General features: G+C 38.0%; 1 protein-coding gene across 2 annotated transcripts in view; it reads left to right on the top strand.

Moving 5' to 3' along the window:
- LOC133516962 (uncharacterized) overlaps nucleotides 1-12,540 on the top strand; it is a 69,720-nt gene that overhangs the window by 18,599 nt on the left and 38,581 nt on the right. For both annotated transcript variants that reach the window (XM_061850036.1, XM_061850035.1), the window contains exon 2: nucleotides 8,758-8,974. In XM_061850036.1, the coding sequence (XP_061706020.1) occupies nucleotides 8,765-8,974 (210 nt within the window). In that variant the 5' untranslated portion in view covers nucleotides 8,758-8,764. The remainder of the gene's footprint in view (nucleotides 1-8,757; nucleotides 8,975-12,540) is intronic.

Below are 12,540 nucleotides of genomic sequence, written 5' to 3'. Positions count from 1 at the left end.
TGCGAGTCATATTTTTTCGCGATTTTGGGATTTCAGTGTTTCACCCATAGTAAAACTTGCTCAGTATGACCTATATATACACCGCAAATAACCAGTTTCTAACTTTCTATCAAACCCGATAGGGATTTTTTATACGATTAATATAGTGTTTTTAAGTACTTTTATGTTTACGCTTATTAGTTAATACTTATTGTTACACTTCATCGGTCAAATGCATGTTATAGTCATTAGATAACTGGAAATGCCTTTTTCTGTTCTGGCAGCTGCCCTCACTGACTGATTTAAAAATATCCAGCACTAGGGAATGCCACATACTAGAAGTTAATTCTAATAAATAATTAGATATCTAAGGATTGTTAAAATGAATGATGCAGTAAAGTCGCTTTAATCTGGCAGTTAAGGTTCGCAGATTATTTTGTGAGTTCTCTAATGGCCATTTAAAATGTCGCTTGTAGTTTTCGTAGGATGACATATGAGTGTAGGTATAATTTAGACCTTCTTTGATCGGGGTACCTAGAGGTTGGTGGCGGTAATTGGCGGCTCCACCGGCCGGTTTGTCCGCCATCATTATTTTACGGCATACATTTGTTCTCTCGTCCTTCTACAATCTATCGTTTATCAAACGGAGAAAATCACAACTAATACAGCTTTCCTGACCATAAGCAGAATATGTGTATTATTATAAAGTGAGGTTGAAGTCCAAAAGATATTTAAAATAATGTAAACAAATATGACAGATTTTCTTAGCATCTGACACATAGATATACTTACCTAAAAGGTTTACGATGATTGTTTTCATTAAAATAATAATAATTAACTCATATTTTAATTATTTATATAAATAAAATGTGTAAGTGTATACACTGTTGATAAAATCGTAGTTGTCCACAAAAAGTGCGAGATTACGAAGAAAAAAGGTAAATTGGTTTGTTTAAATTATTTGCAATTTCTATTGAACCTCACTTTATAGATCCCCCTTATTCCTTAACGTCTACTAAAGTTAACAAGCCGCTAATAATCGTTTGTGCCTTTCCATCAATACCAATACGTCGGAAAGGGACAAACGATTATTAGTGGCTTGTCAACTTTAGTAGACGTTTATGTATAAGGGGTAACTATACAAAAATAAAGCAGTTATTATACACATGAATAAATTCAAAAAAGGAGTGTACAGGTTTTAAACGGGTGGCAACGCGCATGTAATATCTCTGGTGTTGCAGGCGTCCATAGGCTACGGTGACTGCTTACCATCGTGCGGCCCGTATACTTGTTTGCCACCGTCGTGGTATAAAAAATAATAATATACTAGGTGTATTTAAGAGCCCGGTAACGATTTTACAGCAAAAATGTAAAATTGATAGATTTAGTAGTTGAATTTGTACACCTTTTGTTACGTAATAACAAGTATTGGTTTCTATTAGCACGTCTTCTCATCTTGCCTTTTAATAATGAGGTTGCAAGCGTGCGTCTCCGGTAATATGTGGCGAGAAGGGACAGTTTTTAAAAATTCATTGAAAAATAATAGTGGTAAATTATACAAAATGATATAAGAACAGTTTCAGCAAATGTTGTAGACTGTTTAAGTATGAAAATTACGTTGAAATTAAATCGATTTTCAGAGAAATTGTCACTTGTTTTGAAGTAATTTCTGGAGAAAATTGATTTCGTCTACTTTCGTTTAACTAACACTACTTCAAATTTATAATAACAAACATGTAGTTTATTAAAGTTGAAGTGCAGGATATGTGTACTACAAAATTACCATTTATAGCAGTCGAAACTTTACGAAATTTACAAATAAGAGCTTTAAAATCAGTGCTTTAAGCGCGTATACCTAAACGTCCATCAGAAAAAAAAAACATACCTAATTAAGTTATGCTGTTTTCAAAAAATTGATTTATTAAAATGAAAGATAACAAGACGTTCTAATAGAGAACCTTGTTATTTGTAATAGTTAACAAAGGTGTACAATTTCATCGACAGAATCTATCAATTTGACATTTTGGCGACTAAAATTGAAAACGGCAGGCGAATTTCAACAATAAAATGGACTGCCTAATTCTAAGAACGAACTACCTAAGGATTCTTTTCAAGGAAAACGCCAAATTGCCATAATTACTAAAACATATTATTATTCTCTTTATTTATTTTTGATCATCATTTATAATATGAATATAAAAGTAAAAGATAAGAATAATTACAAAGCGATACAAAATACATATAAAAAACCTAACCTAGCGTACCGCCAGCAGCGGGGCAGGGTCCAAGCTGCCGGCGGTGGTCAGGGCTGCAGAGAGAGGAACCGCTGGACTATCCGCGCCGTGTCCAAGATCACCGCCTTCTGCATCTTACCCTTGATCCAACCACCCAGCGAGTCTCTCAAGGTGTAAATCATAAACATATTTATTATTAAAAATATTTGTCTTTAAGTAATTAATTTTCTCTCTATGCCATCGCTCCGCATTAAACATCTTGAGTTCTTGCACCGCAGTTCAACCAAACAGGTACAGTCAGCGTAGAAAGTTATGACATTTTAGGCTCTAGGTAATCTGACGCAGTATAACGAATCAGTGTGGTAGTTGGACCGTGTCAAATTAACAGCAAGTGTAACGTACAAAAATGAACCGTAATTATTTGAATGACCGTATACTAAATACACATGTCTCTCACTCAACTGAAACTCTCAAGGACACAATGTAAAGATACGGACTATGAAGTATCAAAGACTGTATACAGTTTTAAGAAATAATTGGATCGATAATATCAGGTTTTGTTTTTATAGGTTTACTGGCTTCAGTAGGGGAATGTTGTAACCGAATCCCTTAGGTATTAAGTACCTACGTGTACGGTACTAGGCTTCCCGGTTTAACCGGAAATGAGTCCCCTATTTCCCTCCACACAACACACAGGCGCCCTCGTCGTTTTGGTTTCCGTTTCCTAGCAATATTGATCCATGATGTCGACATTGTTATGAAGTAATATCCTGAATGCATTCTGTCTAATTGCATCCTTGCTATATCTGCAGCCAAAACGGTTTCACGTTGTTGATGTTCCTTATCTCCGGGCGTAATCTACATACCGGCAAACTAGAATGTTTCCTCGAAATCCAGAACATGTCTTTTTTATTGCTGTCGCCGCGATGAACAAGATTAGAACGATTGTCGAAAAGAGTGATTTTCGCATTTAAGCTGTTTAAGTGAGGCCATTGCACTCGACTAGACCGAGAAAAAAAAACAGGGGAACAGTTGTTAGTCGGGGCCGCGGGATTCACGGTTGAGCGCCCGCGCCACCTGCGCCGGCGCCGCGCTGGAGCTAGCTAGCACCCGCTCGATATCGCACACTACCTGCCCCATTTGCTGACAGTTTTTATTTAATTTGATTCCGTTCAACATATACCCACCAACTAATAACCGGTACTGCTCGCTGCCCGCTGACTAGCACAAAAATCATGCTATTAAAAATAATATGTTTTACATCTGTTAATATGTGGTTAAGTATTTTTGTTTGCACATGCGTATGTGCAGTAGTCACATCGATCATATCAAGTTGATTTCATAGATTCCGGCAACTATGACCTCAGAAACTGTGACACCTCTAGGCCGCGAAAAACACAAAGAACAATGGACGCCGCCATCACCATTCATCATCTGTTTTAAAAATCTAGTTCAATGAAGCCGTTTTCCATATAAAAATATAATCTACCTCTAAGATGCCTCAGTCAGATTTGAAGCAACCGTTCTCGTGTCACGTTTCAGGAATAGGGAATTCAAACTTACGTATTGCATTTGGTGTTGCGTAACAAAGTTTGTATTAGTAGAAGGCTACTTTTAGTTTATTACTTTCACTTCCACGTACCTACTCCAAAATATGCATATTTATATATACGTCTTTGTAATATGGTAAAATTACAGTTCATTCAATTATCGAATTAATTGCATTGCGGTATCTTTTGAGGCTAACTGGTATTTATGTAACAGAAGATTGGGTAGAAAGGTTTAGCCGGTTGTTTGTGCTTAATCTTGCGCGTGTTGTTGGTTTGTCAGAGGCGATCGAGGTAATAGCTAATGTCGTTGTTGTGCGACGTGTCAATGAGCGTGGTGTACGGAACGGTATGCATTGGTAGCGGCGAGTTGCCGGGAGGCTGTGCACTGAGGTCGTTGCACCGCCGAGGAGGCTGCACTGTAGCCCTGCCCCCTCCCCGGCCCGACCTGACATCCTTGCACCTTTGACAAACGACGAACAAAACAGCATAGTTACACTGGATTTACTAGTCTGCATAAGTTGCTCTTGTTGCTTTGTGCACTTGTATATGGTACAAATGTATCGTGAGGTGATAGTAAAGTTTGCCCACTAAGCTTTATTTGAATACTCCTTTCCAAGTTATTTTTAACAACTTCAAACGTATTCATTACGGGAACCGGCTTGGAACAGAAATATTGTACCTTAGCATTTAAAACGACCTTTGCACACCCCGCACCGCCTTCTTATACTATTAGAGTAGTTATAATGTCAAGGAAAATAGCGAATAGCTTCTTCAAGATTTGCTTCGCTAGATTCTTACTAAAGCCTCGTCATACGACGCGGGTTCTTCTCATTCTATTTTTATTACATTTCACTCCCACATCTACAACATTGATATTATTTATCGTATTGTGCTAAACTTCGGGTATAGGATAGTGTTGAATATGTTGGAAGGGGGATAACGTTTACTCATTTATTCTCAAAAATTTAGTGAAAATAATAGCTCGTTTTATGTAGAGGAACAGCGAGCTGCAAAAGTTGATACTTAGGTACTTTATTAATGGAATTCATTCATAAAGTTGGTATGCATTATTGCAGCTGGGTGCACAGTGATGCCTATTAAAGGTGCACACTTGCATAGATTCGAATATTTATTATGTTGATAACAATACAATAATATACAATATATTGATAAATACCTCGTTAAAATTCTGCATGAGATTCACCTGCCATAACATTCTGAAGCTTACTCCAGATTCAGCGAATATGTCGGGATAGCGAAGAGACTATTTTTTTTGTTATAGGATGCTGCTATTAATAATTGGTCCCTGTATAGTAAGGCAGAAAGAAACAAGGCAGAAGTCTTATTGTTAAGAGTGTCTGAATTAATATTAGTGGCGAAACTGTAACGGCATAAGTAAAAATACTACAGATTTTGCATTTATTGTTGGTCCGACGAACAGGAAACCACAAACCATTTACAGCTATACGTTGCTTAGTATGTTGTCGGCACGTGAGCAATTTCACAGTCAGCCATTTCCGCGGCTTCTTGTTTTAGGTTAATCCAAATAAATACCTCTATGTTTACGATACATCGTTAAGAGGAAAGTGGACGACCGCTTCTCCATATAAAGGTAGTCCCCATTTTCCTCTCTGGACATTGACATAACCATATTATACCATACTTATGCATCTTCGGAAAACTTTATCTACTTTTTTAATTAGGTATTAAGCAACTCTTATAACGATAACAGTTAGAATCGATTACATTCCTTGCCTTAGCCGGCCGTCCAGAGTGAAGTCGCGAGAGCTGCGTTCTCGAGGGTAGATGGGGAAACAAAAATGGCGAGTTCGCCTTATGTTTAAAGTCTGGTAAGTCCTCTCTACTCTCACCCCCCACATCGGTGTTACCCTCGAGCCATCATAGATGTCGCTTTTTGCGGGGGCCCATCTTGTGGGTGTGGGGGCGAGTCACCGTCTGCCGGAAATAAGATTGTATACCATTTTATTAGGTAGGGGTCCGGGTTTATATCCCATAGCCCAGTATTTAGTCCATCGCTTTTACCTAATAGTCTAGTTCAGGGGTTCCCAAAGTGTGCGCCGCGGCGCCCTGGTGCGCCGTAGAAAGTAAAGAGGGGCGCCGTGAGTTCTATCATTATCCGAAACCACAAATATTCGCGGGTACCTATTTGAGCGCTCGCATCGGTAAATAATATAGCGTCGTGTCACTCTTTTTCGACCGTGATTTTAAATTTACAAGGGCGCCGTTGCAAAATACTAAACTTGTAACTGCGCCGCATGTTGAAAAAGATTGGGAACCCCTGGTCTAGTTGATTTTAGATTCCATCAACTCTCAATATTACTATTAGTGTGTCCCGTGACACGGGCAAGGGTAATATCCGCTCGGTGTACCCCTTGCAGTTCATTAAAATGGCAAAAGGGCATCTACGTGTTGGCTTCGGCTCCGCGCACGCCTGCCAAAGGTCTTCATACTGTTATTCCGTGATGGAAAAAAATTAGAATCGAAAAAAAAGTCGTTCATATTTTTCGTAGTTTCTGGGGCCATCTTTTTATGGAGAAGCGATAGTCAACTTTCCTGTTAAGTTGCCCACCACCAATGATATGGACAGTGTAGCATACCTACATATTATAACAAAGTCAAAGAAACTCACCGGCGAAAAAATACAACCATATCGAGTTTGAGCTTATTAAAAAGTCTCGAGGAGGATTTGCAAGACGCAGTAATGAAAATACTTCACCGCCGCCGTCGTCAATATTTTATTGAAAAAATGCAATTTGCCGACCATGGACACCATGGTAACAGCCCGAACAGCACAAGTCGTTTAAAGCACATATTCGAACCCCTTATTGATGTCTATTTACTTGTATTCTGGTATATCTACTAGTAAATAATTTCGATAAAAATGCAATAATATGCTAAAATTAATCAGATCTGATGCATTCCGAAGATAACCAAACCTTCTAGACTATAAAACATCAAATTTGGCCTCATTAGAAAAGTCTGAAGGAGGAGTTAATAAACATGCGAAGAAGACGATGAGGAGTCAGCAATTTTGGTACAGACAAGATATTGAATGATACGGACAAAGTGCCAAAATATATAGGTACCTACACATTAGGTAGGTACCGCAGCAAGCTCGGTTCTCCATACAAACAAACGTAGTTACGCTCTCATTTGAAAACGACTAGCTAGATTGCTCTGGAAGTTTGTGCTTACAATAGGATAAGATATATCTATGCCTGTCATTAGTTTATGTAGCTTCAGATACCATAAGTTTAAAAACCGTAAAATAATTTAAATTGAATACCTTGAACTTACTAGTTAGGTATCAAGAAAGTGATTGACGGTTTGGCTGCCACCAGAGTTGAAGGTATATGTGGACTACCATGTGATTCCGGGATTCTTTAAAAAATGCGATATTTTTATAGCATTGCATTATATAAATTGTTCACTAAGTAGATATTAACGTTCAAATCTTTAAAGTAAATGTTTATAGTAACACTAAGAATATTTCATAAATACATATTTTTTGTAAAAAAATATAATAATTGGCTTACGAATCATTTGCGAAAGTGCCACAGTTATATATATAGTCCTACTCATCGTTTTCGATGACGGCGACCCTAAATAAACATTACGGACGTTGTCTAGCATGAGCCCTAATGTGGCTGGCCAGGCCGAACTTGCTCTTAAATACTCTTTTGCACACACAGTTTTATAAACGCTCCTTAAACGATCATATTACTGGTCTTAAAGACCGGTGACGATAATAATGATTATAAATCATGCTGTTTATTAAATGTATTCATTCATTCGGTATCGCACAGTTAATGATTTTTATAGGTCATACACAGATTTTGAAAGAAAAATTGTTAGTCCTGTGTTGTGTACAATCACTCTGCTCTGCCACACTAGCGATTTGCGAGTTGAAAGCGAGGCGCGCGCGCTGCGAGTTTGCCGCGAGCGCGCAACGGCCTCACCGACCTCACCGTGCCGTGAGCTCATAACGATCGTAGAACGTATTTTCAATTTATTAGTACGCAGCGAAATCGTCAAATCGCGAAATCAAATACGCCAGTGTTCAATGGCCCTAAGGATTTTATCACACGGGCTAATAGAAAAACTTCCACTTATAAAACTCGACCAGCCACTACGATGCTCCCCTGAACACTCATCTCAGGGCCAAGTGGTACCCAATGCAATGCCGAATTTGTTATCAATAGATAGCTATGGATGTAATGATTCCGTTTTATCATTTGATCTTTTCTTATTTTATCTCAAAGTCGAACCATTGTACTTCAACGATATATTGTTACAATCAAGTTAATAAAATACGTTTGTGTCAATTTATTTATTTCAATGAATCTGTGAATATATGTTTCCTTTTTCTCACATCATGTTTCCATTTATGCCCGACAACTTCACTGGTATACTAACTGGCAAATGGAAATTAATATTTTCAAAGCCGAAGGATTCCAATCGGTAAGTCGATACAAAGATTCTCAAGACTAGTAAACGTAGACTAGAATTAAACATTTATAATTAACAAATACTTAGGTTTTGGCATCCATCCAACCAATCCGTCCTTCAGCCAACATACAGCCCGCCTGATGGTAAGCAGTCTCCGTAGTCTATGGACGCCTGCAACTCCAGAGGCGTTACATGCGCGTTGCTGAGCCTAAAACTCCGTACCCTTGTTGAGCACTGGCAATTTTTGTCACCGGCAGGAACACAACACTAGTGTTATATTTGGCTGCGGTTTTTTGTAAGGTGGAGGTACTTCCCCAGTTGGGCTCTGCTCTAGATCTGGAATGATATCTGCTGTGCTGTGCTCTACCACACAAAGCGAGATGACATCCACAATGCCCATACCTCTGTTTTGGAAGTAGTTTAAGGACATACCCGGGTCCGCGTAACATGGAGTTTAGATAGTTGTTTGACCTCTTCTTGTGCATCCACTATTGCTTGTGTCAATTTCTAGATATCTTTTCCAGGTCCACCATGTACGGGACGTCCACGGCGTCGACGACGTCGGGCTCCCGCGGGGCGAGCGTCGCCGTGGACCGGCGCGTGCGCGTGGTGCGCCTGCTGCGCGCGCGCCGCGCCGCGCCCGCCTTCGGATTCTCGCTGCGCGGGGGCCGGGAGAACGCCACGGGCTTCTTCGTCTCCAAAGTTGAATTCAACTCTGAAGCTCATCTGCAGGGACTCAAGGTAAATCAATGAACTAAAAAACTATGCACTCCTTTTTTGGGCAGCCGTGTAATTAAAACAATTGAAGGTACGCCGAAGACAGCTTACAGTAGCAGTACCCACATATGTAAGTGTAACCAAACCATTTTTACCTTGTTTGTACGTGAATTGTACTTTTTCTCATAGCTACTTAGTAGTACGGACACGTATATCGCAGAGATGATGGGAGGTGGAGCAAGCATGTCCTAGCGTGGAGGCCGCGTTCAACAAGACCAGATCACAGACCTCCAACTAGATGGGAGGATGATATCAAAAAGATTACGGGTCCACTCTGGAGTAGAGAAGCACCAAATCGGGCTGCTTGGAGGAGATTTGGAAAGACGTATACCCAACAGTGGGCGCATACTCGCTGAGGAAGAAGAAGCAGAAGAGACTTAGTAGTAAATGCACTGCATAATTATGCACATCTCTAAGTGTTCTCAATGCCATAAACTGTCGTCTCAATGCCCATACCAATACATGCAGGTTTTTGTTAGGTCAGATAATTACTTCTTACCCTAATAAAAAAAATACTTTTAAGGGTTTCGTAGCCACAATAGCAAAAACGGAACCCTTACAGTTTCGTCATGTCCGTCTGTCCGTACGTTCGTCCGTCTGTATGTCCGTACAGCCATTTTACTCGAAAACAATAAGCTATATTTCAATGAAATTTGGCACATGCTTTAGAAGTAAACATTAACGCGTGGCATTCTATAGGTCTTTAAAAACAATTTTAATGTTCCCTAAAAAAATAGATTAAAAGAATACTTTTGAATATAATCAGTACGAATTACCTTAGCAGGGTCAAACTGACATATTCGCTAACGTCTGCATAGGTAACTTATTTTCTATACATCTCGCTCGCACTAATAGGCGAGTACGAGTGAGACGCATAGAATGTAAGATACGCACACGCTAGTAAATATGTCAGTGTCTATTAACTAGTGGTAGCGTGGTAGCCGTATAGGATGTGCAAAAGCAGTTTTACTCGTACCTACAAATCCACAGACGATTATCTCAAGATCTGCTTCATTAAATAGCCAGTAGACTGTATTGCGTCACTGTATCCACACACTCATTAAATGTTCAATTGTTATAATAAATTCTGCAGTTTCGTTTTCCCATTAGAGACAGTCACTTTTGTCACATTGTCTTACAAAATTCTTGGTATGGTTTTTGTACGGACGTTGGGCAATGTACCATTATATCATTGTTTGATTTGTGTTTGTTATGTACATTCACATCGCTTAAGGGATAAAATTAAGTCTGTTGGCACTATTTGTCGTCTCAACTGATTCTCACGAGCCTATTTTGACGGGTACAGTGGTCTGCGAACACCTTGCGAAGTATTTTGTCTCACTAGTCGGCAACGTTGGGTAAACTCGGGTTATTCCGTGAGAGTAATCGTTTCTAATGAAAGCTCTTTTGAATTATGATTTTGATTTTCTTTATCAATCAAATCGACCCTATTGCGTTATTGTAATAGTTAATAGTTGTCTCCCAAGGATTTTAACATGAATTGAAGAAGTTTAATACTATTGCGATAAACTATTTAAATTAATTAGGCATTAATAATGCACACGCGCATATTATAAAAGGAGAAGATTTAACTAGACGACATTAATCTGTCACATAATTATTTCAGAACCCAGCGTCGCTTAATGAGCAAAATAATTGCAAAACATGCCGACGGAATGCTTCAAAAAATTACACAAAGAAAAATATCGGAATCATCTTATAGTATATACTTATTTCTAAGTATAGAGTACCTAATAGTACGTTCATTTAAAAAAAATGAAACTTCCGATACTAAATGTAAAATATTGCACAAATTTTCGAGAACTTTTGCAACTTACCTTAGCAAGTATGTAAATTTTGTACATGTACCTAATACTATGAAGACCTCTTGCCACATTTCATTTGAAAAGCCAGAGTCACATGTTTCCCCAGTTTACCCTAAACCTGTACCACTATACAAAATTGCCCACATCCGAGGTTGCTTGTCGTAAGACGCATTCCATTGTTTCCGCGCTCACGTAACTAGCGCAGTTTCCTTGGCAGCACTCAATCTCAACGAAATGAGTGCCTGCTTGAGCAGCGTTGTCATCATCTAGGTCAAACACTTCATTAAAGTATTTAGAGTCATTGTGAAGTGCCAAAGTTGCGAGTCATTGGTGAACTGGTGATTTATTAGGTAACCCATTATTGTGTCGGTCGCGGGCGTTGTTTGTATTTAAGTGTTCATTAGTTAATGAAACCTCACGTTAAAATATCGTTGAAAGTTATTTAATGGTAACAAGGTCAATAGTAGTTAACTTTTATTCAATTGTGATAATTCTATGCAATAAGTAACGATTTAATATTGTCATGTTTAGATTGTACATTGTACAGTCGCCATCTGATATATCTGAGCGGCCAAGGCTCTCACAAATATCTGAACACGCCTCTATTGTCAAGGCGTTAGAGTGCGTGTTCAGATATTTTTGAGCACCTTGGCCGCTCCGATATATCTGATGGCGACTGTACATCAAGAGCCTCAAGATAAATTAAAAGGAGTACATATTATACTAGTAAAGCATTGCGTACCCATATAAGACCTAAGTATTTTTAAAATTTCTTCTCGTGTCTTGTTCATGACCCAAAATTAAATTTTGTGACTTAAGTATTTATTATTATATTTGATACTTCATACTACCTATTTATAAAAAATAAAAAAAAAATAAAAACAATATTAAAGATTAAAAATACCTACATTCAAACACAAATTACTAAGCTACAAACTTAACCTAGCATAGATAGGTGTAAACTATTTAGATAAATAGTAGTGCAGGCGGTCCCATTATTTACGAATCCCGAAATATATGAGCCGTATAGTAGGCTGTTGGCGAATAAAAGATACGGGACAAGTAAATAATGACACTTGCACATTTTTAAATACATTTGTGAAAAAATCACAATAAAACAAATATCGGTTAAAATATTTAAAGTATAAAAAGCAGTAGTTCCCAAAAACCAACTTTGCAAACTTTCCTTTGTTTTATCAATTTCTATGACAACCTTTTTACAGTGGTATAGCCATAACAGGGTAATAAAAAATAAATAAAAATAAAAATCATTTATTTCGGACAAGATCCATATACAAAAACACAAAACAATTAAAATATTTTCATATAAATTACATAAAATAAAATGAATAGATAGACATATTTACTTATGTTATTGTGGATTTTGAACTAAATATATTAAAACTTTCTTAGTGAAATTGTGAACTATAAGATTTACGAGTGATTGTTTAATTTAATGGTCTTAGCTATGCGTAATTAGATAAGATTTTTGAGCAAAATCTTAGTCCGAATTAACTTTCACACGATTACTTCCTTAACAAAGAACTTCGAAAAATTCTCGAGTACCTAAATCCGTCGTTGTTTCCACTTCTATTCTACTCGTAACAATGGGGTGTTTTGAGACAATTGTTGAGAATCCTGGGAAATACGTATGTGTCGGGCAAACTGTATCGTTGAACCAACGTCAACACTTCATCTTAATCA

This window comes from Cydia pomonella, chromosome 4 (assembly GCF_033807575.1).
Source record: "Cydia pomonella isolate Wapato2018A chromosome 4, ilCydPomo1, whole genome shotgun sequence".
Classification (NCBI taxonomy): Eukaryota; Metazoa; Arthropoda; class Insecta; order Lepidoptera; family Tortricidae; genus Cydia; species Cydia pomonella.
This window is presented reverse-complemented; position numbering and strand designations above follow the sequence as displayed.